We start from the raw sequence: 24,649 nt of genomic DNA, 5'->3' as shown, positions 1-24,649 counted from the left end.
GCCCGCAGTGCCCAGCCCTCTGTCCCCGTCTCCTCACTGAGAGCCGCTCCCTGTGCCCGCAGTGCCCAGCCCTCTGTCCCCGTCTCCTCACTGAGAGCCGCTCCCTGTGCCCGCGGTGCCCAGTCCTCTGTCCCCGTCTCCTCACTGAGAGTCACTCCCTGTGCCCGCAGTGCCCAGCCCTCTGTCCCCGTCTCCTCACTGAGAGCCGCTCCCTGTGCCCGCAGTGCCCAGTCCTCTGTCCCTGTCTCCTCACTGAGTCACTCCCTGTGCCCGCGGTGCCCAGTCCTCTGTCCCCGTCTCCTCACTGGGAGCCGCTCCCTGTGCCCGCAGTGCCCAGCCCTCTGTCCCCGTCTCCTCACTGAGAGCCGCTCCCTGTGCCCGCGGTGCCCAGTCCTCTGTCCCCGTCTCCTCACTGAGAGCCGCTCCCTGTGCCCGCAGTGCCCAGCCCTCTGTCCCCGTCTCCTCACTGAGAGTCACTCCCTGTGCCCGCAGTGCCCAGTCCTCTGTCCCCGTCTCCTCACTGAGAGCCACTCCCTGTGCCCGCAGTGCCCAGCCCTCTGTCCCCGTCTCCTCACTGAGAGCCACTTCCTGTGCCCGCGGTGCCCAGTCCTCTGTCCCCGTCTCCTCACTGAGAGCCACTCCCTGTGCCCACAGTGCCCAGCCCTCTGTCCCCGTCTCCTCACTGAGAGCCACTTCCTGTGCCCGCAGTGCCCAGTCCTCTGTCCCCGTCTCCTCACTGAGAGTCACTCCCTGTGCCCGCAGTGCCCAGCCCTCTGTCCCCGTCTCCTCACTGAGAGCCGCTCCCTGTGCCCGCAGTGCCCAGCCCTCTGTCCCCGTCTCCTCACTGAGAGCCGCTCCCTGTGCCCGCGGTGCCCAGTCCTCTGTCCCCGTCTCCTCACTGAGAGTCACTCCCTGTGCCCGCAGTGCCCAGCCCTCTGTCCCCGTCTCCTCACTGAGAGCCGCTCCCTGTGCCCGCAGTGCCCAGTCCTCTGTCCCTGTCTCCTCACTGAGTCACTCCCTGTGCCCGCAGTGCCCAGTCCTCTGTCCCTGTCTCCTCACTGAGTCACTCCCTGTGCCCGCAGTGCCCAGTCCTCTGTCCCCGTCTCCTCACTGAGAGCAACTCCCTGTGCCCACAGTGCCCAGTCCTCTGTCCCCGTCTCCTCACTGAGAGCAACTCCCTGTGCCCACAGTGCCCAGTCCTCTGTCCCCGTCTCCTCACTGAGAGTCACTCCCTGTGCCCGCAGTGCCCAGTCCTCTGTCCCCGTCTCCTCACTGAGAGCCACTCCCTGTGCCCGCAGTGCCCAGTCCTCTGTCCCCGTCTCCTCACTGAGAGCCACTTCCTGTGCCTGCAGTGCCCAGTCCTCTGTCCCCGTCTCCTCACTGAGAGTCACTCCCTGTGCCCACAGTGCCCGGCCTGGGGAGATTCCTGGGGGGCTATGAGGCTGTACAGCGGGGGGGTTGTTGGGGGGTACAGTGGGGTGCAGGCTGCTGATTCTCCTGTCTTGTTCCCTAGATGACAACAAGCCCATCTGGATGCACGCGGAGGAGAGAGAGGAGAGCAAGGTACTGACTGAGTCACTGTCTTCTGGGCGGGATCTCCCTCATCCGAGCTCCTGTCTCTCTCACCCCTCTCCTGTCTCTCTCACCCCCCTCCTGTCTCTCTCACCCCTCTCCTGTCTCTCACTCCTGTCTCTCTCACCCCTCTCCTGTCTCTCTCACCCCTCTCCTGCCTCTCTCACTCCTGTCCTGTCTCTCACCCCTGTCTCTCCCCAGGGGAAGCGCCGAGACACCGGGCCCTATGGGGAGTACGGCAGCTGGTACAAGGCCTGCAAAGTGGACAGGTGAGTGTGTCCAGCGTACCTGTGGACAGGGGACTAGGGCTCTTTGTGTCCGGTGTGTCCAGTGGACGGGGGGTGCTCGGTGCGCTGGCTGTTGGATATTCCGCTCTGGAGGGAGGAGCGCCCCCTACTGGTCGGCCAGCAGCCTGCGCTCCCCGGAGGTCTCGTGCCCCGGTGCCGGCCCGGCCCGGCCCGGCCCCTCCTCTCTCCCCGAGTCAGCTGCTCCTGCCCCTCTCCCGCAGCCCCACGGTCAACACCACCCTCAAGAGCCTGGGGGCGCTGTACCGCCGGCAGGGCAAGCTGGAGGCCGCGGAGACGCTGGAGGAGTGCGCCACCAAGACGCGCAAGCAGGTCAGCGGGGGCGGGGCTGGGGCGGGGGGCGGGGCAGGGGGGGCGTCGGCCTCGGCGCTGACCCCGCCTCTCTGGGCCCCACAGGGCATCGACGCCGTGAACCAGAGCAAGGTGGTGGAGCTGCTGAAGGAGGGGGCCCCGGCAGGGGGCGAGCGACGGCAGAGCCGGGAGGGCCTGAGCGGGCCGGGGGGGCCGCGGGGGGACTGCGGCGCGGAGGGCGAGGAGCCGGCGGACTGGAGCGGGGTGAGTCCGGCGCCCCGCCGCCCCCGTCCGCGCGCCAGCGCCGGCGGGCTGGGCGGCGGCTGGAAACCCTCCCCCTGTCCCCGCAGGACGGCAGCGGGGCCCTGCGGCGGAGCGGCTCCTTCGGGAAGATCCGCGAGGCGCTGCGCCGGAGCAGCGGGATGCTGGTGAAGAAGCTGCAGGGCAGCGGCCCCCAGGAGCCCCGCAACCCCGGGTGAGAGACGCCCTCTGCAAGGGCACCTGGCTCGGGCTGGGGCTCTACAGAACCGGGCTCGGGCTGGGGTTACAGTACCGGGCTCGGGCTGGGGTTCTACAGCACCGGGCTGGGGCTGGGGTTACAGTGTGGGGTTCTACAGCACCGGGCTCGGGCTGGGGTTAGAGTTTGGGGCTCTACAGTACCGGGCTCGGGCTGGGGTTACAGTACCGGGCTCGGGCTGCGGTTACAGTGTGGGGCTCTACAGTACCGGGCTCGGGCTGGGGTTACAGTGTGGGGCTCTACAGAACCAGACTCCGGCTGTAGCGTGGCTTTCCAGAGCCCTGTTCTGCTCCGCTGGCCAGTCTGTGAGATCTGTGCCCTCACCCCCCCCCTGTGTTCGTCCGCAGGATGAAGCGGGCGAGCTCTCTCAACTTCCTCAACAAGACCGCCGAAGACCCTGCACAGGTTCGAGCTCGGAGCCGCCGGTCGGCACGTCTGCGTGCCACTCAGTGTGTCCCTATTGGCTTGGGGGCCAGTCGTTGTCTGTGTGCGCCTGTCGTCTGTGTGCGTGTCTGCGTGCCACTCAGTGTGTCCCTATTGGCTTGGGGGCCAGTCGTTGTCTGTGTGCGCCTGTCGTCTGTGTGCGTGTCTGCGTGCCACTCAGTGTGTCCCTATTGGCTTGGGGGCCAGTCGTTGTCTGTGTGCGCCTGTCGTCTGTGTGCGTGTCTGCGTGCCACTCAGTGTGTCCCTATTGGCTTGGGGGCCAGTCGTTGTCTGTGTGCGCCTGTCGTCTGTGTGCGTGTCTGCGTGCCACTCAGTGTGTCCCTATTGGCTTGGGGGCCAGTCGTTGTCTGTGTGCGCCTGTCGTCTGTGTGCGTGTCTGCGTGCCACTCAGTGTGTCCCTATTGGCTTGGGGGCCAGTCGTTGTCTGTGTGCGCCTGTCGTCTGTGTGCGTGTCTGCGTGCCACTCAGTGTGTCCCTATTGGCTTGGGGGCCAGTCGTTGTCTGTGTGCGCCTGTCGTCTGTGTGCGTGTCTGCGTGCCACTCAGTGTGTCCCTATTGGCTTGGGGGCCAGTCGTTGTCTGTGTGCGCCTGTCGTCTGTGTGCGTGTCTGCGTGCCACTCAGTGTGTCCCTATTGGCTTGGGGGCCAGTCGTTGTCTGTGTGCGCTTGTCGTCTGTGTGCGTGTCTGCATGCCACTCAGTGTGGCATTCCGTGTGTGAGTCAGTGCATTTTGCTGGGTGCCACTCTGTGTCTCTGTGTGTGTGTGCCAGTGTATCACTTCGGTTCAGTGCGTCTGTGCTGCCGTCTCTGTCGGTATCCATCGAATAATCTTACGGCTATTGTCTGATTTTGCAGCAGCCTAACGCTGGCCTATCGGAATCCAGGGGACTGAGCGCCAGCAACGTTGACCTCTCAAGACGCAGCTCTCTGATTGGATGAAGTTGAGCCCCGAAGTGGGGGGGGGGGGGGTGGTGTTAAGGAAGGACCCCCCCCTCCTCCCGTTCAGCACCAGGAGGGGCTGCCCTGTTCCCTGCCTGATTGGAAATTCCTGAGACATGCAAACCAAAATTCTGAGCGCATTTAATTTTTTGGGGGGGAGATAAGAATTTGCCTTTGCCACGAAGAAGCCTTTACTTTATCGCGGGGTGGGACAGGGTGTAGCGTACTCCAGCAGTTCAAGATGTTTGCTGAACTGGCCATCGGGGTGGGGGGTGGGGTGAATAAACGAACTGTTCTCTAAATTAACAGAAATTATCCCGCATGCCGCTTTCCAAGGGAGAGGTCGAGCGTCTTCGCCGGGAGCCCTCTGGTGGAAGGGGGGAGTCGGGACGCCCGGGGCGCCTCTTTGCCGTGGTGTGGCGGACCGGCCCCCCGGCGGACGCGCTCGGCCTCGCTCCTCTCAAGACTCTCGGCTCGCCCGAGGCATGCAGCTCTCGTGAATGCTCAGCGCCTGTTTCTGTAACTCGCCACCTTAGCGCAGGGCACGTCTAGGTGTAGAATATTCATCTTTACTGAAGGGGTGGGGCGCCGGGGGGGGGGGGTTAGCGCTGGGGGGTCAGGTCAGAAGTGTTGGGGGGGGTTAGCGCTGGGGGGTCAGGTCAGAAGCGTTGGGGGATCAGGTCAGAAGCGCTGGGGGGGGGGTTCTGTGGGGAGGCCTCTGTCCGCTCTGGCTCTGTGTCTGTATATAAGGGTCTAAATTATTGGCTTACAGAGCTGGCTGACTGCTTCTCTCGCACAGAGCACAGGTGAAGTTTAGGGGCTACTGGCACGGGGTCTGGCTATGGTGTTTGTGTGTGGGGGGGAGGGGGGGTGGTCCTGCTTCCTTCTTTCTGTGTGTGGATGGCTGGGGGTGCCAGGTGCCCTACACTTCTTTACTGATGGTAACTAATGGTCGAGCCCTGCTGTGAGGGTGCCAGTGTATGGCCGTGGCTGCTCATTGTATTCTGGCAGGGCAGTGTATCTCCATCATCTCTACATCACCTACACCCCCCACCAGCATTCTTCTATCTTTGAGGCGATGTCTAGTCACCGTGGCAACAAGGGATGGTGTCCTTGCATCCCTGTCATCAGGGAGGTGGTGATGGGAGAGTGTCTCTGTTACCATGGTGACCAAGGTGTCCAGGGGGGACTGTGCTGGGGGTCACACTGTACCGAGGTGTCCAGGGGGGTCAGGGCTGGGGGACACACTGTACCAAGGTGTATAGTGGGGTCAGGGCTGCGGATTACACTGCACTGGGGTGTCCAGTGGGGTCAGTGCTGGGGGTCACACTGCCCTGAGGTGTCCAGTGGGGTCAGTGCTATGTGCTGACACTCACCGGTGATGGACACTGGACAAGGCTCATGCCTGCCGCCTGTATCCTGCTGTTCGTTGGCTCGTCTGCTCTGGCACCAACGCGCACCCCTGCACACTCAGGCTGCCCCCTGGTGGCCCAGAAGTGTACCCCTTCAGGTGCCACAATTGCATTGCGTTGTTGACGAAGGGGATGCCGTGTACCCCCACTTTCCTTTCCACGTGCATGGTCTGCTGTGACTTGGTTCCTGCCCCACTGTCTGAACCCCACATTAGCAATGTGACCCTACAAATGACCAGTTTCACAAGGAGCTGTTTCTGGCAGCAGGGTAGAATAGAAAGTTGGGGAGACCTGTTACTGGGGGGCTGCCACTGGTGGATTGGAGGAGTGGGGGCACCATAAGACAGGGGGGTGTGGGAGTAGTTTTAGAGAGCAGGGCTATAGGGTGTGTGTGGGGGTAGGTTTAGGGGGGCAGGGCAATAGAATACTTTGAGGAGGTAGTTTTAGGGGACAGAGATATAGGGTGTGTGAGGACCTGTGAGTCGTTATGATGTGGCCTGGGCTATAGGGGACGGGACTGGACTAGAGCCTGTGGCCTGGGCTATAGGGGACTGGACGGGACTAGAGCCTGTGGCCTGGGCTATAGGGGACTGGACAGGACTAGAGCCTGTGGCCTGTGCTATAGGGGACTGGACGGGACTAGAGCCTGTGGGCTGTGCTATAGGGGACTGGACTAGAGGTGTGGCCTGTGCTATAGGGGACTGGACGGGACTAGAGCCTGTGGGCTGTGCTATAGGGGACGGGTATCTAGGCTGTGACTGGAGAGACGATCCTGCGAGAGAATGGAATATCATTTCTGTGTTACACTGGTAGGAATGTAGGGATACATTGTACTGTGAGCGGAGGGCCTGTAATATCCAAGTCATTGGATTTCAGCCACAATGTACGTTCGAATGAAAGATTCATTAAAAATCCACTTTTCCAAAACGACGCCCGAGTCCTGGCTCTTCTGTGTGTCCGTGCTTTTATTTCTGTGAGCTGTCTGCCCACCGGAGGGCGCTGGTGGCGGTGGAGTCCAGCAGAAGCACACCTCGGGAAAGCGGGAGAACCTGCAAGCTCCACCGGGAAGGTACAGGAGGTGGACTCGAACCCAGGACCCTCGGGCCGTGGGGCCGCGGTGCTGACTGGGTTGTTGTGTGCAGGGGGGTCCTCCGTTCTCTTCATTGTACGCAAAGAGGACACAAACCAAAACACGTCACTGTCACTTATCTACTGTAAATAATTAGGAACAAGTAATAGGTTTATTCCAGGCTGAAGAGAGAAGAAAGAAAATGCAACGTTTCGGACGGGGAGCCTCCGTCGGGTGTGAGCTGCAACTAATAATTGCAAATGACTGCAGGGCCCTGGTTCCGTGTGCATGGGCAGGGGCATAACGTGGCTGCTCATTTTATTCTGGCAGGGTGCTGTATCAGGTTATTGCAGATCTGAGCACAAGTTTACGTTTTTGCCTTGTTATTTTTCAAATTATGACTGGAGTTGCATTTCCATCTTAGGAACCAGGGGGAAATCTGGCCAGGACGCTGGGGTATAACCCCTACTGTTCTCAAGAAACACCCTGGGATTTTTAATGACCAGAGTCAGGACCTCGGTTTTATGTCTCAGCTGAAGGATGGTGCCTTTTTTGCAGTATAGTGTCCCCGTTCCTGTACTGGGGCCCCACACAGACCGCAGGGTGAGCACCCCCTACTGGTCCCACTCACACCTCTCCCAGCAGCAGCCTCAGCTCTCCCAGGAGTCTCCCCTCCAGGTACTGGCCAGGCTCACCCTTCTGAGTTATTCCACACATAGTTCGTATGTGATGAGAAATTATGTTCATATATTAAATTCCACTTCAATAGAAAGTCAAGATCACCTATATTTTCAAAGATTGGGAATCAGATGCCATTGATTATGTTTTTAAATATCATAATTTCCTCCAAGGCGTCCAATGCGAGCCCCAGCCTCTGGGCCGGAACCTCACCTATTCCTCGGACGCTGATTGGCTGGAGTGGCGATGGCGTCATTAGCCTGAGCCGCGGACACGTCGGTTGCGTACTTCCGTCGCCCCTGGGCCTTGTTGTGCTCAGCGGAGCAAGATGGCGGATTCAGCGAATGTGAGTAAATAACCGTGATGGTCCTCGATTATTTTTTTATGATTAAAAACTGTGTGCGGGACTTTTCTTTCTACCTTTCCAGAAACGTAAACCCTTCTTTGTCCCGTTCCTCCTAACAGATGGAGATCGTGGAGGGCTGTCGGCTGCCGGTTTTGAGGAAAAACCAGGAGAACGAGGACGAGTGGCGTGAGTAACGGGCAGCTGTCATGGCGGATACAATATTGACATTTAGAGCATTGTTTGCGCTCATATATCTGATTTTAATACACTGTCAGCGGGAAATGCAACCTGAACATGCGCGCTTGCCTCTGTAACGCGATGCTGTAGATGTTGCATTCTGGAGAAATGCGCTGCGGGAGCTCGCACTGAGTGCACTGGAGTAGACGCGCCCTCTGCGCTCTCGGGTGCGGGCGGTGCACGGCGCTGCTGTCCCGCCGCTGGAGGCGGGCTGATTATGTTGGATGCTTTTTATTCCGGCGTGGGTTGCAAGAAGAGCCACCTCGCAGCTGTGTGGACCTGGGTTCAGTTGCAGGCTGGTGCACCTTCTGTGTGGAGTGTGCACGGTCCCCCCCCCCCATGTACTTATGGCTTTTCTCTGGGTGTCCTAGTCTCTTCACTCCTGCCATGCTGGGTGAGGAAACTGCTGCCTGTAATTGTCCCCCTGTAGGGGCTCCTGTCCAGGGTGGGCTGTTGGGGTCCTGCCTGGAGCCCCGAGTGGGCTGGGGTCCTGTCCGGGGAGGGGTCGTGGGGTCCTGCCTGGCGCGGTGGGCGGAAGCTCTTGCTGGGTGCTGACACCTCTGCCTCTGTCCTCCTGGCAGCCCTGGCCGAGATCCTGAGCCTGAAGGAGATCAACAGCCGCAAGCTCTACTATGTCCACTACATCGACTGTGAGTACCGTTTCGCCCGCCGCCTGCTGGATGTACTACAGACTGTTAACGCCCTGTGTTCTTGAGAAATAACAAGACTGGTCACAGACGAGAGGAGCCAATCAGCCAATCTCTAGTTAGTCACTAATTGATCTCGGAATCTCATCCAGCTGTTTCTTGGTAGGAGCCAGAATACCTGTTTCAACAACAGGCTTGTTCCACTCCTCCACCAGGCTTTGTGTAAAGGTGTGCCTCCCGTTCTCGGTTTGAGATGCTCTTCCCTGTAGCTTCTTCTGGTTTGCGTTTTCCCTGTTGGTTCTGAAAAAGCCCGCTGGGTCAGACAGATCCCTTTTTGGGGTCAGGGAACCCGCCGTGCACCCTGGACGTGATGTCGTTGTTCACCGGGAAAGCTCTGGTGTCTGGTTCCTGGGTCCGGACTGATCGCTTTTTCTTCCGGGTTTTTTTTTCCCCTCAGTCAACAAGCGCCTGGACGAGTGGGTGACGCCCGACAGGCTGGACCTGAAGAAGCTCCAGTTCCCCAAAAAGGAGGCCAAGACGCCCACCAAGAACGGCCTGCCGGGCTCGCGGCCCAGCTCCCCGGAGAGAGACGTGGTAAGAGCTCACGGCTCCGAGCTGCTGGAGAGCGACTGACCCCCCCCCCCCAACGCCGCCGTTCTTTCTGAGCCTGAAGCTCGGCGCCAGTGAGCCTCAGACCGGACAGCCCCCGAGGACCACCGGTTCAGCACGGCTCCCTCTCGCTCCCAGGACCAGGCTGGGCTCGGCCTCTGGAAATCGTCTCCAATGCTGCCTTTTTCTCTAGCCTCCCCGGGAAGAAGGAACTGTCGGGATGGCTCCCGAAGTGACGCCGGGCTGTCCCATGCTCTTTCCTGTTCCTGCAGACCTGTGCTGGTGCTGATCTTCTAGATGTTGTGCATGTCGGTCTTCTGCTTGATTATTACAGCGTTGTGAACCCTCTTTTTTTACTGCATTTTTATGACTGCACAAAACCAGCCGTGCACCTGGGTGTGGCTGAGCTCACCTGGGTCCGGCCTCCGGGCCGCGGACCCGGCGCCGCTGAGCTCACCTGGGTCAGTGCAGCCGCAGAAATGCAGTAAGGACCACAGGCGCGCAGAGAAGGAGGTTGAACTGTCTTTCGCTGTCAATAACACCCTTTTCTATTCAAATTCAGAGGAAGAGTCTAGATCACAGCCTCCAAACGGTCACAGCTCCATCCAGAGGCAAAACTGTCCCCATTCCGGTACACCTTCACCCGTCTTCCGCAGGCACCGGGAGGGAGGAGCGAGGGGCGAGGGGAGATCGGAGATCGGTAGCGGGGCCACGTGAGACGGAATCGATCCGCTCGTGCCAGAACCCGGGAACGGAGTCCGGATTTCCTGATCCGGTTTTCCCGTGGTTCAGCCGATAGACCGGTCCAGCCGCGCCCGAGCTGCGTCAGTCAAACCCTTCTCCAAGGTTTCTAACTTCTGGAACCGCGGGAATCCTGAGTTGGATTTGGAGCAGCACGGATATTGGGACCGGTTTGATCGGAGGGAGGGGCGCTGGGTTCTGGCACACGGATGCGATCCGATCTCCTGCTCTGGACCTGCTGGACACTAGACCACTGCATTCTGGCAGTTGTCATCTCTGACCCGAGTCTCTCCCTTGTGTGACAGATGACCTGCCAGAAAGCTGTGGTCTGTCCGAGTCTGACGCAGTTCTTGAATGTAAATCTTTGTGTAAATACTCTAGAATGCTCTTCCTGTAGGCGTGTGTTATGTGATTGAACTGTACTTTTGCTTATAATACATTCACATAAAGACACACTGTACTTCTACCCCTGTCACATCAGTGCAGTGTGACCCCCAGCACTGTCCCCACTGGACACCCCAGTGCAGTGTGACCCCCAGCACTGTCCCCACTGGACACCCCATTGCACTGTGACCCCCAGCACTGTCCCCACTGGACACCCCAGTGCATTGTGACCCCCACCACTGTCCCCAGTGCAGTGTAATCCCACAGTACTTCAGTAAAAGGCCCTGGTTTCAAATACTGGGGGACAGTCATTCCTGTAGCTGTATCTTAGTCTAGAAGACGTTTTGTGCCCCTTCCAGCCTGTAGGAATGATCCCACCTTCACCTTTCAAAACTGTTCCCTCGCAGACGAGATGTCAGAGGCTGGTCAGTGAGGCGCCGATTCCATAAAAAAACTCTCAAAGCTGGCATTCGTGTTTCTGGCAAAACCTGCGTTCGGTGGCGTTTGATCTCTCTGTCTCCCCGGGCCGCTCCTGTTCGGCCTCCGCGTCTCGGCTGTGCGCAGGCCCCCACCCTCCTGAGCGGCCCGCCCCGCCAGCGCCGACCGGACAGCCGGTCCCGATGGCCGTGCTCTTCGTTTCCGCGCGGTTCAGCTCCGGAAGACGCGAATGTCGAACGCCTGAGCGCTCGCGCGTTCCCGGTTTGTTAAAACGGGGCGCAAAACCAGAACTTCAGCAAAACCCCCCCCCCCTGTAGGGTGAGACCGGGGCGGCCCGCGCGCAGCCCGTCGGGAGCGAGCTGGAGTTCTCGGAGGAGGCGGCCGTGTCCACGCGCGCCGCCTCACGAGCTGCCGTGTGTGTGTGTCTGTTCCCCCCCCCGCCCCGCCCGCGGGTCACAGAAGAGGAAGGTGGAGTCGGTCCCCCTGGCGACGCAGGTGTCGCCGGCCACGCCCGTGCCCTCCCTGCCCAGCTCGGCGGAAACCACCCAGGCCTCCGTCTACCCGGCCAGCACCTTCACGCCCAAGTCCTCCGGCCGCGAGGAGCACGAGCAGCTGGGGTCTCTCGCCACGGTAAGCCCGCAGCCCAGGCTCCCCGAGGGAGAGGGGTGGCTGCAGCAGAGGGCCACAGGAGGCAGCGTCTCGGCGGCTTATGTGCAAGCAGAGCAGGTAAGGGCAGGGGGGTACGTCCGCCCGTCTCGTACCCACATCCTCCAACCCAGGGTCACAGGGGAGCTGGAGCCTGTCCCAGCTAGCACTGGGCACAGGGCGGGTCACACACCCGTCCATCACAGGGCAACGCGCGCACACACATGCGCACACAGACGCACGCACAGACACACACCACGACCAGAGTTCCCAGAAGCCAGTTAACCCGCCATCGCGACTGGGAGGTTGTGGGAGGAAACCGCAGTGCCGTGGCATTGAGACCCGTCCAGTTGGGGGCGGGCCTGGGCCTGACCCGCTCTCTCTCTCTCTCTCTCTCTCTCTCCCCCCCCCCCCCCCCCCCCACCTCCAGAACGGGACGTCCCGCCGCCTGATCGCGTCCCAGCCGGGGAGGAAGAGGAAGGCCAACTGCGTGGGCACAGAGGAGGTGAGCGCCACTGCCTCCGGTCTCCTGGGGCACATAGGGGATATGGGCGCCCCCAGAACATTGTCACACCCCCATAGGGGATACAGGCGCCCCCAGAACATTGTCGCACCCCCATAGGGGATACAGGCGCCCCCAGAACATTGTCGCACCCCCATAGGGGATACAGGCGCCCCCAGAACATTGTCGCACCCCCATAGGGGATACAGGCGCCCCCAGAACATTGTCGCACCCCCATAGGGGATACAGGCGCCCCCAAAACATTGTCGCACCCCCATAGGGGATACAGGCGCCCCCAGAACATTGTCGCACCCTCATAGGGGATACAGGCGCCCCCAGAACATTGTCGCACCCTCATAGGGGATACAGGCGCCCCCAGAACATTGTCACACCCCCATAGGGGATACAGGCGCCCCCAGAACATTGTCGCACCCACACAGGTCTCCGGTGTCCCTGGCTGATTGTGAGGCCCCACGTTTGTTACCCGAACCCCTTTTCTGGGAGAGGGTGAAGACCTTGAGCCGGCCCCGGGGTTATGAAGGGCGCGTGCCACCCCTCTCGCCCGCTCCTTCCCGGCACGCGGGAGTCTCCTCGGCAGCTGGCCGACGGGGCACCCCCGACCCCCACGAGGATCTCGAAAGCTCTGGGGGTCGGGGGTCAAGTGTGAGGCCCCCTCAACCTGGCAAGTGCCTCTTCCCCTGGTGTGTGTAAAACGAAATGTCCTGTGCCCCCCAAACCCCCACCCCCAGCCACCTGCTGTGTCCTAGCCTGCCTCCCATTGTGTCTCCTCTGCTAGATTGTGAAGGTCTTCCAGGACATGGGACCCCGATGCGCCAGTGTGTGCCCCCCGCCTGGAGAGGTCCGTGCCCCTTCTTTGCTACTGTTCTGCCGAGTGGGAGCTTGTGCTTGTGTTGTCCTGCACAGAGTGTGACCCCGGCAGCGTGTGCGTGTGTGTGCGATTGTGCGCGTGTGAGTGGGATGTTGTTATTTTTGTCGTGAAACTGCCCGATTTCGGGAATCCCCCCCGAGCGCCGCTCCGCTCTGCTGCTGTGACCCCTCTCCGATCTCCCGGGCTGGGGTGTCGGGGGCCTGAGAGCAGCGCTGGGACGTGTCTGCGCCTGCCTGCCGCCTCACCGCTCCTGGGACCTGGGTTTCTACAAGTTTTGGGGGGCGCGGGGGGGGCGACGGGCCGAACTGACTCCCGAGTTTGTGGCGTGAAACTGGGGAGCAGTTGTGCCGGAAGCGTGGCTCCTCAGTCTCCTGACACGGCACGCTGTACCCCTACAGTCCAGAGCTCGCCGGTCCAGTCTGGGTCACGCTGTACCCCTACAGTCCAGAGCTCGCCGGTCCAGTCTGGGTCACGCTGTACCCCTACAGTCCAGAGCTCGCCAGTCCAGTCTGGGTCACGCTGTACCCCTACAGTCCAGAGCTCGCCGGTCTGGTCTGGGTCACCCTGTACCCCTACAGTCCAGAGCCCGCCGGTCCGGTCTGGGTCACGCTGTACCCCTACAGTCCAGAGCCCGCCGGTCCAGTCTGGGTCACACTGTACCCCTACAGTCCAGAGCCCGCCGGTCCAGTCTGGGTCACGCCGTACCCCTACAGTCCAGAGATCGTCGGTCCAGTCTGGGTCACACTGTACCCCTACCGTCCAGAGCCCACCGGTCCAGTCTGGGTCACGCTGTACCCCTACAATCCGGAGATCACTGTCCAGTCTGGGTCACGCTGTACCCCTACAGTCCGGAGCTCGCCGGTCCAGTCTGGGCTGTCACTCCTGGATTCCCCAAGGGTGTGTGGTCAAGTGAGCTTTACTGTAGCGCCGCCCTTGTGGCCGGGCCCCGGTGGGGGATGGTGGACTGCAGCCCTGGGGCCCCAGGTTGTGTGTTGGAGGGGAGGGGGTGGTTGCAGGCTATAAACGGAGTGAGGCAGTTCTAGGAGGTCAGAAGGCCTCTCCCGCTTCCCTGACGTGCGATTCTCCATCCCAGGACTCCCAGGACAGCTCGGACGGCATCCCCTCCGCGCCCCGCATGACCGGCAGCCTGGTGTCGGACCGCAGTCACGACGACATCATCACGCGCATGAAGAACATCGACTGCATCGAGCTGGGCCGGCACCGCCTCAAGCCCTGGTACTTCTCCCCCTACCCCCAGGAGCTGACCGCTCTGCCCATCCTCTACCTCTGCGAGTTCTGCCTCAAGTACCTCAAGAGCCTCAAGTGCCTGCAGAGGCACCTGGTGAGTCGAGCTGGGCTTCTTCAGGGCTGGCCTGCGCTACACCACACCACACTGGGCCTGAACCCCCGGACCCGCTGTCCTCCCGGACTAACAGGACCGGACCTGAACCACCGGACCAGGTGTCCTCCTGGTCTGACAGGACTGGACCTGAACCGCCGGACCCGCTGTCCTCCCGGTCTAACAGGACCGGACCTGAACCCCCCGGACCCGCTGTCCTCCCGGTCTAACTGGACCGGACCTGAACCCCCGGACCCGCTGTCCTCCCGGTCTAACAGGACCGGACCTGAAGCACCAAACCAGGTGTCCTCCCGGTCTAACAGGACCGGACCTGAACCACCAAACCAGGTGTCCTCCCGGTCTAACAGGACCGGACCTGAACCCCCCGGACCCGCTGTCCTCCCGGTCTAACCGGACCGGACCTGAACCCCCGGACCTGCTGTCCTCCCGGTCTAACAGGACCGGACCTGAACCCCCAGACCAGCTGTCCTCCTGGTCTAACCGGACCAGATCTGAACCCCCGGACCCGCTGTCCTCCCGGTCTAACCGGACCGGACCTGAACCCCCAGACCCGCTGTCCTCGTGGTCTAACCGGACCGGACCTGAACCCCCCGGACCAACTGTCCTTCTGGTCTAACCAGACCAGACCTGAACCCCCAGACCCGCTGTCCTCGTGGTCTAACCGGACTGGACCTGAACCCCCAGACCCGCTGTCCTCCCAGTCTAACGGGACCGGACCTGAACCCCCTGACCCGCTGTCCTCCCGGACTAACAGGACCGGATCTGAACCCCCGGACCCGCTGTCCTCCCGGTCTAACGGGACCGGACCTGAACCCCCGGACCTGCTGTCCTCCCGGTCTAACAGGACCGGACCTGAACCCCCAGACCAGCTGTCCTCCTGGTCTAACCGGACCAGATCTGAACCCCCGGACCCGCTGTCCTCCCGGTCTAACCGGACCGGACCTGAACCCCCCGGACCCGCTGGTCTTGATCTTGCATCTTTCTCTCCTGCCTGTCACTGAAAAGAGCTTGATCCTTGGTTTCCCTGCGGTTGTTCCCTCCCCAGACGAAGTGTAACCTTCGCCACCCCCCCGGGAATGAGATCTACCGGAAAGGGACCATCTCCTTCTTCGAAATCGATGGCAGGAAGAACAAGGTGAGTGTCGGGTTCTGCAGCGGGGCTGGGCGGGTTGCTCCACTCTCCTGCCACTACTGGTGTAAACACGCGCCCCCCCCCCCCGGCCCACTTGGTCAACCCCTTGAGAAAGAGGCACCCCTGGACACCCCAGTGGAGTGTGACCCCCAGCACTGACCCCACTGGACACCCCAGTGGAGTGTGACCCCCAGCACTGACCCCACTGGACACCCCGTTTCGGTGTGACCCCCAGCACTGACCCCACTGGACACCCCAGTGGAGTGTGACCCCCAGCATTGACCCCACTGGACACCCCGTTTCAGTGTGACCCCCAGCACTGACGCCACTGGTAGTTGTAGGAGCCCGCATGGACAGGGCCTCAGATCTGTGCTGTCCAGGCGGGTTTCATGGGACAATAGCACTGGAGGGGTGGGGGGAGAGGTCAGAGGTCGTGGGGTCGCAGCGCGGGATCGGGTCAGCCCGGGTTCTGGGGGTGTTTGAGCTGTGCGCCCCTCTCTTGCAGACGTACTCTCAGAACCTGTGTCTGCTGGCCAAGTGCTTCCTGGACCACAAGACCCTCTACTACGACACCGACCCCTTCCTGTTCTACGTCATGACTGAGTACGACGCTAAGGGCTTCCACATCGTCGGCTACTTCTCCAAGGTAACCAGGGCAATGGGCGCCTTCGGGGGGGGTGGTGGGTCAAGTGGGGCGAGCTGCCACCAGACCCGCTGTCCTCCTGGTCTAACAGAGCAGGACCAGATCTGAGCCACTGGACCAGCTGTCCTCCTGGTCTAACAGAGCAGGACCGGACCTGAACCACCAGACCAGCTGTCCTCCTGGTCTAACAGGACCGGATATGAATCACTGGACCAGCTGTCCTCCCGGTCTAACAGAACCGGACCTGAACCACTGGGGACCAGCTGTCCTCCCGGTCTAACAGAACTGGACCTGAACCACTGGACCAGCTGTCCTCCCGGTCTAACAGAACTGGACCTGAACCACCGGACCGGCTGTCCTCCCGGTCTAACAGAACTGGACCTGAACCACTGGGGACCAGCTGTCCTCCCGGTCTAACAGAACCGGACCTGAACCACTGGGGACCAGCTGTCCTCCCGGTCTAACAGAACTGGACCTGAACCACCGGACTGGCTGTCCTCCCGGTCTAACAAGACCGGACCTGAACCACCGGACCGACAGTCCTCCCGGTCTAACAAGACCGGACCTGAACCACCGGACCGACAGTCCTCCCGGTCTAACCCGACCGGACCTGAACCGTTGGACCGGCGGTCCCTGTTGATGGTGTGTGTTGCTGTCTTTCGCAGGAGAAGGAGTCCACAGAAGACTACAACGTGGCCTGCATCCTCACCCTGCCCCCCTACCAGCGCAGAGGCTACGGCAAGCTGCTCATCGAGTTCAGTAAGTGTGAGGCTGGGGAGGGGGGGGTCCGGTCCGCCAGCCGGGGTGGGGGAGGGACAGGGTGGGCATCAGGCCCCCACCCTGCTCCTCCCTGCGGAGGAGTGCTGTTTTTAACGAGGTGCAGGTGCGAGCCGGGTTAGGCTCCGGTGTTTTTCCGAGGACGGTCCTCCGTTTGCCGGAGAGAGCGAGGGAGAGATGTCACTGACCCCCCCACCCCGTCTCTCCCCCCCCCCACCAGGCTACGAGTTGTCCAAGGTGGAGGGCAAGACGGGCACTCCGGAGAAGCCGCTGTCCGACCTGGGCCTGCTGTCCTACCGGAGCTACTGGTCCCAGACCATCCTGGAGATCCTCATGGACCTCAAGTCGGACAACGGGGAGCGGCCCCAGATCACCATCAAGTGAGTGGACACAGACTGCGGGGGTGCCCTGTCCGTCCAGGAGGAAGTCCAGAACGGGCTTGTTACTCAGGCTTCTCCTGGTCAGCGAGACTGGACAACAAGCCAAGGGGGCACTGTCTCAGCTGATAGTGACCACGTCCATGAGTGTCCAGTCACTGTCTGTGGGTCTGTGGGGCCTGTGTTCAGTGTATGTGAGGAAGGACACAGCAGTCATGAAGCTGATAAGTGTCCGGTCACTGTCTGTGCTGTCCGTGGGGCAGTGGTCAGTGTGTGTAATGAGTGTCCAGTCACTGGCTGTGCGGCAGTGGTCAGTGTGTGTAGATGAGTGTCCAGTCGCTGTCTGTGGGGCAGTGGTCAGTGTGTGTAGATGAGTGTCCAGTCACTGTCTGTGGGGAAGTGGTCAGTGTGTGTAATGAGTGTCCAGTCGCTGTCTGTGGGGCAGTGGTCAGTGTGTGTAATGAGTGTCCAGTCGCTGTCTGTGGGGCAGTGGTCAGTGTGTGTAATGAGTGTCCAGTCGCTGTCCCTGGGACAGTGGTCGGTGTGCCCTCTGTGCTGACCGGGCTGGTTCTGTCCAGAAGCTCAGTCTGTGTTGTGTCTGCAGTGAGATCAGCGAGATCACCAGTGTGAAGAAGGAGGACGTCATCTCCACTCTGCAGTACCTGAACCTCATCAACTACTACAAGGTGAGCCGGGCCCGCGCCCTGGGCAGTCTGATACAGGCCTGGGTCCTGGCGCAGTGGACAGGACTGTCAGAGCTGCTGTACCAATCTGGAGCTCAGCAGGGTGAGCCTGGACAGCACCTTGAGGGGAGACTCCTGGGAGAGCTGGGGCTGCTGCTGGAAGAGGTGTTAGTGGGGCCAGCAGGGGGCGCTCACCCTGCGGTCTGTGTGGGTCCTGATGCCCCAGTATAGTGACGGGGACCCTATATTGTAAAAAGGCGCCATCTTTCAGATGAGACATAAAACTGAGGTTCTGACTCTCTGTGGTCATTAAAAACCCCAGGGCGTTTCTCGAGAAGAGTAGGGGTGTTACCCCAGTGTCCTGGCCATATTCCCCCCTGGCCTTCACCCCTCAAGGCCTCCTAATAACCCCCCTCTCTGAACTGGCTCCATCACACACTGACAGCTGGGGTGTGGGGAGCGGACTGGCGCCTCATCCAGGTGGGGGTACACACTGCTGGGGGTGGAGGGGATCCCCATGAACTGTAAAGAGCTCTGAGGAGAGTGTCCAGAAAGGCGCTATAGAGGCGTGAGGATGACGATGGGATCTGCAGGTTAGACAAGCAGAGGAGCAGTGTCTCGGGCCTCACTGTGGGTTCTGAACAGGCCCGCTGGGTACAACGGGTTCTGCCCGGTCTCGGCCCGATTCGGGGCGCTCCTCCAGGGGTCCTGTCCCAGCGTTCCCGCAGGACTGACGCGGATCCCCCCTTCCTCGTGTCTCGCCCAGGGCCAGTACATCCTGACGCTGTCCGAGGACATCGTGGAGGGACACGAACGCGCCATGCAGAAGCGCCACCTCCGCATCGACCCCAAGTGCCTGCACTTCACCCCCAAGGACTGGAGCAAGAGGGGCAAGTGGTAGAGACCGCGCCCCACCCCACCCCCGCCGGCAGGAGCACGAACCGGGAGGATCGTGGGGGGAAATCCGGGGGCTCGCTCTCCGACCCTCAGGAATCCCCCGGCTGGCTCTGGGGATCGGATTTCGGATTTTTGGTGGGGGTGGGAGGGGGGTTTGTCTTCGAACTGATCTGTCGCCAGAGGCGTCGACTGCAGAAGCCAGACGGTCCACATCCGGAGCCAGAGGACACCCGGAGCCCCGTCTCGTCACGCAATCTGTCCCCCCCCTTGCCCCACTCCAGGGTGCGTTCCCCGCCCGCGGGGGTCCTCGGCGTGCCACCTAGTAGTCCCAGCAGGTGCCCGACTGAAACGGCGTGACCCCCGCGGAGGTGGCCGAGCTGAGCGCCTGTGTGGTGGGGTGGACCCTGGGCCCTCTGGCTGGGGGGGGGGGCTCGAAGATCTGAAGCAACAGGCTGTTTCGGGGTGAAGAGAGACGACCCCGTTCCGCTGTGGCGTCGGAGAGACGTCTGCAGGTGGTGATTGTGTGCTTGTACATACCGGTATTTATTGTAAGGAAGACAGTAGTCAAACTAGCTGTACTGCATGACAGGACCCCCGGTTTTCCCCGAGGGGTCCGTTACTGTGTTTTTTAAATATCTCAGTACCGTTTCGAGGGGATTATTTTTAACTTGTACGCGGACTGCGGCGTGGGGGATCCCCGTCTCTGAACGGAGTGGACTTCGGGGGGTGGGGGTTTCATGGAAACTGGGGGCGGTGAAACGCCAGGAGCCCCCCAGTTCAGTCAGCGCGGGGGGCGCTCAAGTGGACCGTTCCTGGGCCCCCGCTCGGACCCCCGACCTCGCCGGTCTTCGATACAAAAAAACACTTTTTAGAAAAAGAGGGGGGCTGCCCTCGGTGGAGCGCAGAGAGCCCGACTGCAAGGCTGTGAGCACGTCTGTGAGGGGGGTTTCTACAGCTGGGAGCAGTAAAAGTGAATGTCAGAGAACCCACCAGCCTGGCGCTTGTGTTATTGCTCTGTTTTACTCTCCAATTCCCCCGTCTGGCTCCAAGAACCTCCGTGTGTTTATTTCTAGTATTTCAGCACCTGGTGTTGGAGAGTTACTTCACACAGACACACACAAAGTTCTGGCGTGGGGTGGAGGGGTGTCAAGGAATGGGGCGCGGGTGGCCCTCTCCAGCCCTGTTGCTCAGCTGCTCTCGGGGTCACCCGGGACAGAAGAGTCGGTCAGCTAGGCTCCACACAAGGGCTCGTCCCGTTCTTTATTAATAAGACATCAGAGCACAGAGCACGGCATTTCCCCCATCACCTCACAGCAGGCTGTAGGGCCTTCCTGGCACAGGCGGTCAGTCTGAAGGTCGAACTCGAGCAGCAGGGAGCTGTCCTTCACTGTCCACACCGACTGAACCGTCATCGCAGCGGGCTGGGGGGAGACCAGGCTCACGGAGCACGGCCCCTGTCTGTGTGTGTACATATGTGTGTCTGCAGATATACGTGTGTGTGTGTGTGATGCTATATACATGTGTGCGGGCAAGGTGCTGCCTCCTGGTTCCAGGTGCGAGGCTGCAGAGCTTTTCTAGTCTTCGACAGGCCCGTGGATCTGAGGGAGAGAGAGACTGTGAGTCTGGGACAGCGTGGATCTGAGGGAGAGAGACTGGGAGAGAGACTGGGACAGTGTGGATCTGAGGGAGAGAGTGTGACTGGGACAGCGTGGATCTGAGGGAGAGAGTCTGGGACAGCGTGGATCTGAGGGAGAGAGTCTGTGACTCTGGGACAGCGTGGATCTGAGGGAGAGAGAGACTGGGAGTCTGGGACAGCGTGGATCTGAGGGAGAGAGAGACTGGGAGTCTGGGACAGCGTGGATCTGAGGGAGAGAGAGACTGGGAGTCTGGGACAGCGTGGATCTGAGGGAGAGAGAGACTGGGAGTCTGGGACAGCGTGGATCTGAGGGAGAGAGTCTGTGACTCTGGGACAGCGTGGATCTGAGGGAGAGAGAGACTGGGAGTCTGGGACAGCGTGGATCTGAGGGAGAGAGAGACTGGGAGTCTGGGACAGCGTGGATCTGAGGGAGAGAGTCTGTGACTCTGGGACAGTGTGGATCTGAGGGAGAGAGACTGGGAGTCTGGGACAGCGTGGATCTGAGGGAGAGGGAGTCTGGGACAGCGTGGATCTGAGGGAGAGAGTCTGAGAGTCTGGGACAGCGTGGATCTGAGGGAGAGAGTCTGGGAGTCTGGGACAGCGTGGATCTGAGGGAGGGAGTCTGGGACAGCGTGGATCTGAGGGAGAGAGACTGTGACTCTGGGACAGCGTGGATCTGAGGGAGAGAGAGACTGGGAGAGAGACTGGGACAGTGTGGATCTGAGGGAGAGAGACTGGGACTCTGGGACAGCGTGGATCTGAGGGAGAGAGACTGGGAGAGAGACTGGGACAGCGTGGTTCTGAGGGGGAGAGAGACTGGGAGTCTGGGAGAGAGACTGGGAGAACCACTCACTGCTCCCGCGATGTCCGGCCAGCTCATCGCCATGGCAACGCCATCGTCCGAGGAGGGCGGCGTCTCCAGGTTCCAGTAGGTCAGGCTGCTGAAGACCGTCCTGATCCTCAGTGACCGCTCCTGGCCGAGACAGAGCAGAGCGCCCCCCCCCACAGGTGAGTAAGACAGCCCCCCGGCTGTGGAGTCGAACCCGGGGCCCCAGGAGCTGACAGCTCACGTCACACAAAATAAACTTTTTTTTTCCAAGGAAGAAAGTGCCCAGTGATTATTCCTCCTCGGAAACTCCCTCCTGCTCGGGCTCACCTGTGCCCCCCCCCCACACCCCGGCGCTCACCTCCTCCTCGGAGACGGGCCTGTGGTCCTCTTTCAGCACCAGGCCCGTGTAGCCCTCCGGACAGCTGACCTCCCGGCCTCTGAGCCCACGGCCCCGGAACGACACGCTCTTGTCTGGGGGGGGGGACAAGGTCACGCAAGGTCACAGGAAACCCCACCTTAAATACATTTAAGACTGAGAATGGGAGGTGCTTCTTTACACCAAGAGTTGCGGGGGTGTGGAACAAGCTGCCCAGCCCTGTTGTCGAAGCCGATCCCCTGGTTTCCGTCAGGACACAGCTGGAGGAGCTCCTCCAGTCAGGACAGGAGGCCCTTTACACAGAGGGTGGCGGGGGTGTGGAACAAGCTGCCCAGCCGTGTAGCTGACGCCGATACCCCGCCTCCTCGGAACGTCTGGATGAAATCCAGGGATCAGTTACTACCGACTAGGGAACGGGCCAGGGGAGCTGCGGCAGACCCGACCTGTGGCCCGGCTCGCTCACCGCTCTCGCGCTCCTTGACCGCGGCGCTGAAGAAGCGGTCCACCTGGGCCGGGCCGTCGTGCTCGACCTCGCAGGGCAGGAGGTGGACGGGCTCCCCGTCGGCCCGCGAGACGGAGGCCAGGTCCACTCGGATCACACTGGTGCCGGACATCCTGGAGGAGAACACAGGCCGTCAGTCTCCGCTGTGCACCGGTCAGCCTGAGCCGGACTCTCCCCTGTGCACCGGTCAGCCTGAGACGGACTCTGCGCTGTGCACCGGTCAGCCTGAGCCGGACTCTCCCCTGTGCATGGGTCAGCCTGAGCCGGACTCTGCGCTGTGCACGGGTCAGCCTGAGCCGGACTCTCCCCTGTGCACGGGTCAGTCTGAGACGGACTCTCCCCTGTGCACGGGTCAGCCTGAGCCGGACTCTCCCCTGTGCATGGGTCAGCCTGAGCCGGACTCTGCGCTGTGCACCGGTCAGCCTGAGCCGGACTCTCCCCTGTGCACGGGTCAGTCTGAGACGGACTCTCCCCTGTGCACCGGTCAGCCTGAGACGGACTCTGCGCTGTGCACCGGTCAGCCTGAGCCGGACTCTCCCCTGTGCACGGGTCAGTCTGAGACGGACTCTCCCCTGTGCACCGGTCAGCCTGAGCCGGACTCTCCCCTGTGCATGGGTCAGCCTGAGCCGGACTCTGCGCTGTGCACCGGTCAGCCTGAGCCGGACTCTCCCCTGTGCATGGGTCAGTCTGAGCCGGACTCTCCCCTGTGCACGGGTCAGTCTGAGCCGGACTCTCCTCTGTGCACCGGTCAGTCTGAGCCGGACTCTCCCCTGTGCATGGGTCAGTCTGAGCCGGACTCTCCTCTGTAAACCGGTCAGTCTGAGCCGGACTCTCCTCTGTGCACCGGTCAGTCTGAGCCGGACTCTCCCCAGTGCACAGGCCCCGTATCCCTCAGTATAGATCATCAATCGGGTCAGTACCGAATGCACCCGGGAGCACCCGGCCAGAACTGTCTTTTCGAGAAAGCTGACTGTTTATTTGTGTTCACTGGTGTGCAGGGTGCACCTCTCGGCCTCTAGAAACACACTCAAGCCAGGGGGAATCCAACAGCTCAGCCGTCCCGAAAAAAGTTCATCAATCAGAAAAGGTTTTAAAACATGAACGACACCGACACACTCTTTAGCTAAAACTAAAGGCAACATTTCAGCGGAAAAGACGGACAACGCGTTCTTTGAGCAGACTTACACTAACGGAGCAGCACGGCTCTTTAAAACACAGATTTTGGCACAAATTAACAAAGGAAAAGCAATTGAACGGAAGCAAACCTCTAGCGCGCGTCTTCAGGCACAAATTCAGTCCGCGCTGCCGTGTCATCACTTTGCGCCGGGCGCTTGTAGGCTGCGCAGCGATCCCTGGGAAATGTAGTCTTGGGACGTGACCCGTGTGCTTCTCACCTTGCCCACAAGAGGTCAGTGTTGTCTGCCACATCGCCGTGGCGGCGCTCGCTACAACAGCTTGTTTACACGATGCAAGGACCCAGAATTTCTTCCTGCGGCCAAAACACTTGCTGTGCGTACAAAGTACAGACATAAAGAGTATACAACTTAAATTCTTAATTGAATAAAGATTCTCCCTCAGCAGTGATCGGGATTCGAAACGGGGTGTTTTCTGGCGACAGCTCAAATGCTGTACAGGAGAGGTTAAGCTTTATTAGCGCCACCTGGCGGTTTTACAAGGTGATTGTAATGTGTTACTATTAACATCATCTAATTTGCCTACGGCATGGCGCGGTTTGACGCGTTTAGATGCAATACGCCCACCACGTTGTACCGCAGCGTACCCCGCTTGTTTTGAATGGCTGCATCTGTATAATCAGTGTAAAATAAACAGCGATACCATACAATACAGTGCATCTTTGTATTGGTGCATACATGCAAAAAAGCATTTCATTGCACTTGTGCGTACGACGATAAACTGAAGTGCTGAGAAAATCTGCAGAGTCGCGTGTGACGTGTGTATGTGCCCTGAGGGGCTCGTGGATCAGAGTTGGAAACCGTAAAGGCGCTGGGGATGAATGACTTCTAAAAAAATGTTGCCGTAACCTTCGGCACTCTGAAACGTCATCGCGGCGGTCCTTTTTCAAAGTGGGACCGCAGTGAATGTGAGGCGTCGTTCACTGAGAACACTGCTTCACTGTGATCGGTGTACGTGTGGATACGGATACCGATATTCAGAACAAGGCCCACTCTCCACAGACTAGCCGCGTGTATCTGTAGGCGGGCTCAGTTCTCTCTCTCTTCTCTCTGGGCTTTTATTTCCAGAGTCCTCTCCTGGCTCCGGTTCGTAAGAGTGGATGCTTTATCTGTATCGGTCGAATGTTCTTCCCTGCAGGAGGTCAGATAAGGCCCTATCGTCCGCACGCAGACGCGAGAGGAAAAAAACAGCGCTGTCGGTGATCTGCGTTTCATCCGTGTGGAGCGAGAACTGCACTGGCTGACAAAACCCATCGTCACCAACGCCCTTCCCCGACAGCAGGGCTCTCTGGGATCGATCACTGAGGAAACAGGTGCTGAACCACTCAAATCTGTATTAATGATGACATTTTAAAAATATGTTATGAAAACATGGAGAAATGGCAAATAACACATTTATGCATATTATTATTATTATTATTATTATTATTATTATTATTATTATTATGTGCTACCACACAGCGCCTTAGACCTGAGTCAATTCTCCTGGACCTGGATCCTTCTGGGTGGAGTCTGCATGTTGTCGGCCTGGCCCGAGCTCTGGGGGGGCCGTAACGTCTGTGAGTTTTCCTGCCTCCTCA

General features: G+C 60.3%; 3 protein-coding genes across 8 annotated transcripts in view; 2 read left to right on the top strand and 1 right to left on the bottom strand.

The window, feature by feature from the left end:
- klc2 (kinesin light chain 2) overlaps nucleotides 1-6,409 on the top strand; it is a 15,735-nt gene extending 9,326 nt beyond the window's left edge. The window contains exons 9-17 of one of the 3 annotated variants that reach the window (XM_088608747.1): nucleotides 1,514-1,563; nucleotides 1,774-1,841; nucleotides 2,081-2,189; nucleotides 2,274-2,432; nucleotides 2,519-2,643; nucleotides 3,033-3,090; nucleotides 3,984-4,068; nucleotides 4,112-4,694; nucleotides 4,756-6,409. In XM_088608747.1, the coding sequence (XP_088464873.1) occupies nucleotides 1,514-1,563; nucleotides 1,774-1,841; nucleotides 2,081-2,189; nucleotides 2,274-2,432; nucleotides 2,519-2,643; nucleotides 3,033-3,090; nucleotides 3,984-4,067 (653 nt within the window). In that variant the 3' untranslated portion in view covers nucleotide 4,068; nucleotides 4,112-4,694; nucleotides 4,756-6,409. Of the gene's footprint in view, nucleotides 1-1,513; nucleotides 1,564-1,773; nucleotides 1,842-2,080; nucleotides 2,190-2,273; nucleotides 2,433-2,518; nucleotides 2,644-3,032; nucleotides 3,091-3,983; nucleotides 4,695-4,755 lie in introns of all 3 variants that reach the window. The other 2 variants (XM_088608748.1, XM_088608749.1) reach the window with 2 other exon arrangements.
- A 1,036-nt stretch (nucleotides 6,410-7,445) lies between these two features.
- Nucleotides 7,446-19,518, top strand: LOC148646567 (histone acetyltransferase KAT5-like). 3 transcript variants are annotated; one of them, XM_088608761.1, is made up of 15 exons: nucleotides 7,446-7,572; nucleotides 7,692-7,758; nucleotides 8,391-8,459; nucleotides 8,914-9,050; nucleotides 9,628-9,696; nucleotides 11,088-11,258; nucleotides 11,704-11,778; nucleotides 12,572-12,634; nucleotides 13,758-14,006; nucleotides 15,070-15,159; nucleotides 15,662-15,802; nucleotides 16,465-16,558; nucleotides 16,797-16,956; nucleotides 17,558-17,639; nucleotides 18,403-19,518. In XM_088608761.1, exons 1-15 carry the CDS (start codon nucleotides 7,555-7,557, stop codon nucleotides 18,535-18,537), a joined length of 1,620 nt encoding a protein of 539 aa, XP_088464887.1. In that variant the 5' UTR covers nucleotides 7,446-7,554; the 3' UTR covers nucleotides 18,538-19,518. The 3 variants fall into 3 exon arrangements, with proteins under 3 accessions (XP_088464887.1, XP_088464884.1, XP_088464885.1); XM_088608758.1 differs by having other exon boundaries at nucleotides 11,088-11,354; XM_088608759.1 differs by lacking the exon at nucleotides 9,628-9,696 and having other exon boundaries at nucleotides 11,088-11,354.
- A 250-nt stretch (nucleotides 19,519-19,768) lies between these two features.
- Nucleotides 19,769-23,284, bottom strand: rnaseh2c (ribonuclease H2, subunit C). Of its 2 annotated transcripts, none has more exons than XM_088608803.1 (5): nucleotides 23,142-23,284; nucleotides 21,838-21,989; nucleotides 21,357-21,469; nucleotides 21,023-21,142; nucleotides 19,769-20,131 (listed from the first exon to the last, which is right to left on the bottom strand). In XM_088608803.1, the coding sequence occupies exons 2-5, from the start codon at nucleotides 21,986-21,988 to the stop codon at nucleotides 20,108-20,110; spliced, it is 408 nt and encodes a 135-aa protein (XP_088464929.1). In that variant the 5' UTR covers nucleotide 21,989; nucleotides 23,142-23,284; the 3' UTR covers nucleotides 19,769-20,107. The 2 variants fall into 2 exon arrangements, with proteins under 2 accessions (XP_088464929.1, XP_088464930.1); XM_088608804.1 differs by having other exon boundaries at nucleotides 23,062-23,186.
- Between the last annotated feature and the right edge of the window lie 1,365 nt (nucleotides 23,285-24,649).

The sequence above is a fragment of the Lepisosteus platostomus genome, chromosome 16 (assembly GCF_059453375.1).
Source record: "Lepisosteus platostomus isolate fLepPlt1 chromosome 16, fLepPlt1.hap1, whole genome shotgun sequence".
Lineage (NCBI taxonomy): Eukaryota > Metazoa > Chordata > Actinopteri > Semionotiformes > Lepisosteidae > Lepisosteus > Lepisosteus platostomus.
Note: the sequence above shows the minus strand (reverse complement) of the source record. Positions and strands in the feature narration are given on the sequence as shown.

Excerpts from the sequence above, each read along its gene's own strand:
- LOC148646567 (XM_088608758.1), top strand. Across the intron at positions 8,460-8,913 it reads CTATGTCCACTACATCGACT|TCAACAAGCGCCTGGACGAG; the intron begins GTGAGTACCGTT and ends TTTTCCCCTCAG. Across the intron at positions 14,007-15,069 it reads AGTGCCTGCAGAGGCACCTG|ACGAAGTGTAACCTTCGCCA; the intron begins GTGAGTCGAGCT and ends TTCCCTCCCCAG.
- rnaseh2c (XM_088608803.1), bottom strand. The coding sequence starts at position 21,988 with ATGTCCGGCACCAGTGTGATCCGAGTGGACCTGGCCTCCGTCTCGCGG. Across the intron at positions 21,143-21,356 it reads GGCCCGTCTCCGAGGAGGAG|GAGCGGTCACTGAGGATCAG; the intron begins GTGAGCGCCGGG and ends TGTCTCGGCCAG. Across the intron at positions 20,132-21,022 it reads GGCCGGACATCGCGGGAGCA|ATCCACGGGCCTGTCGAAGA; the intron begins GTGAGTGGTTCT and ends TCTCTCCCTCAG.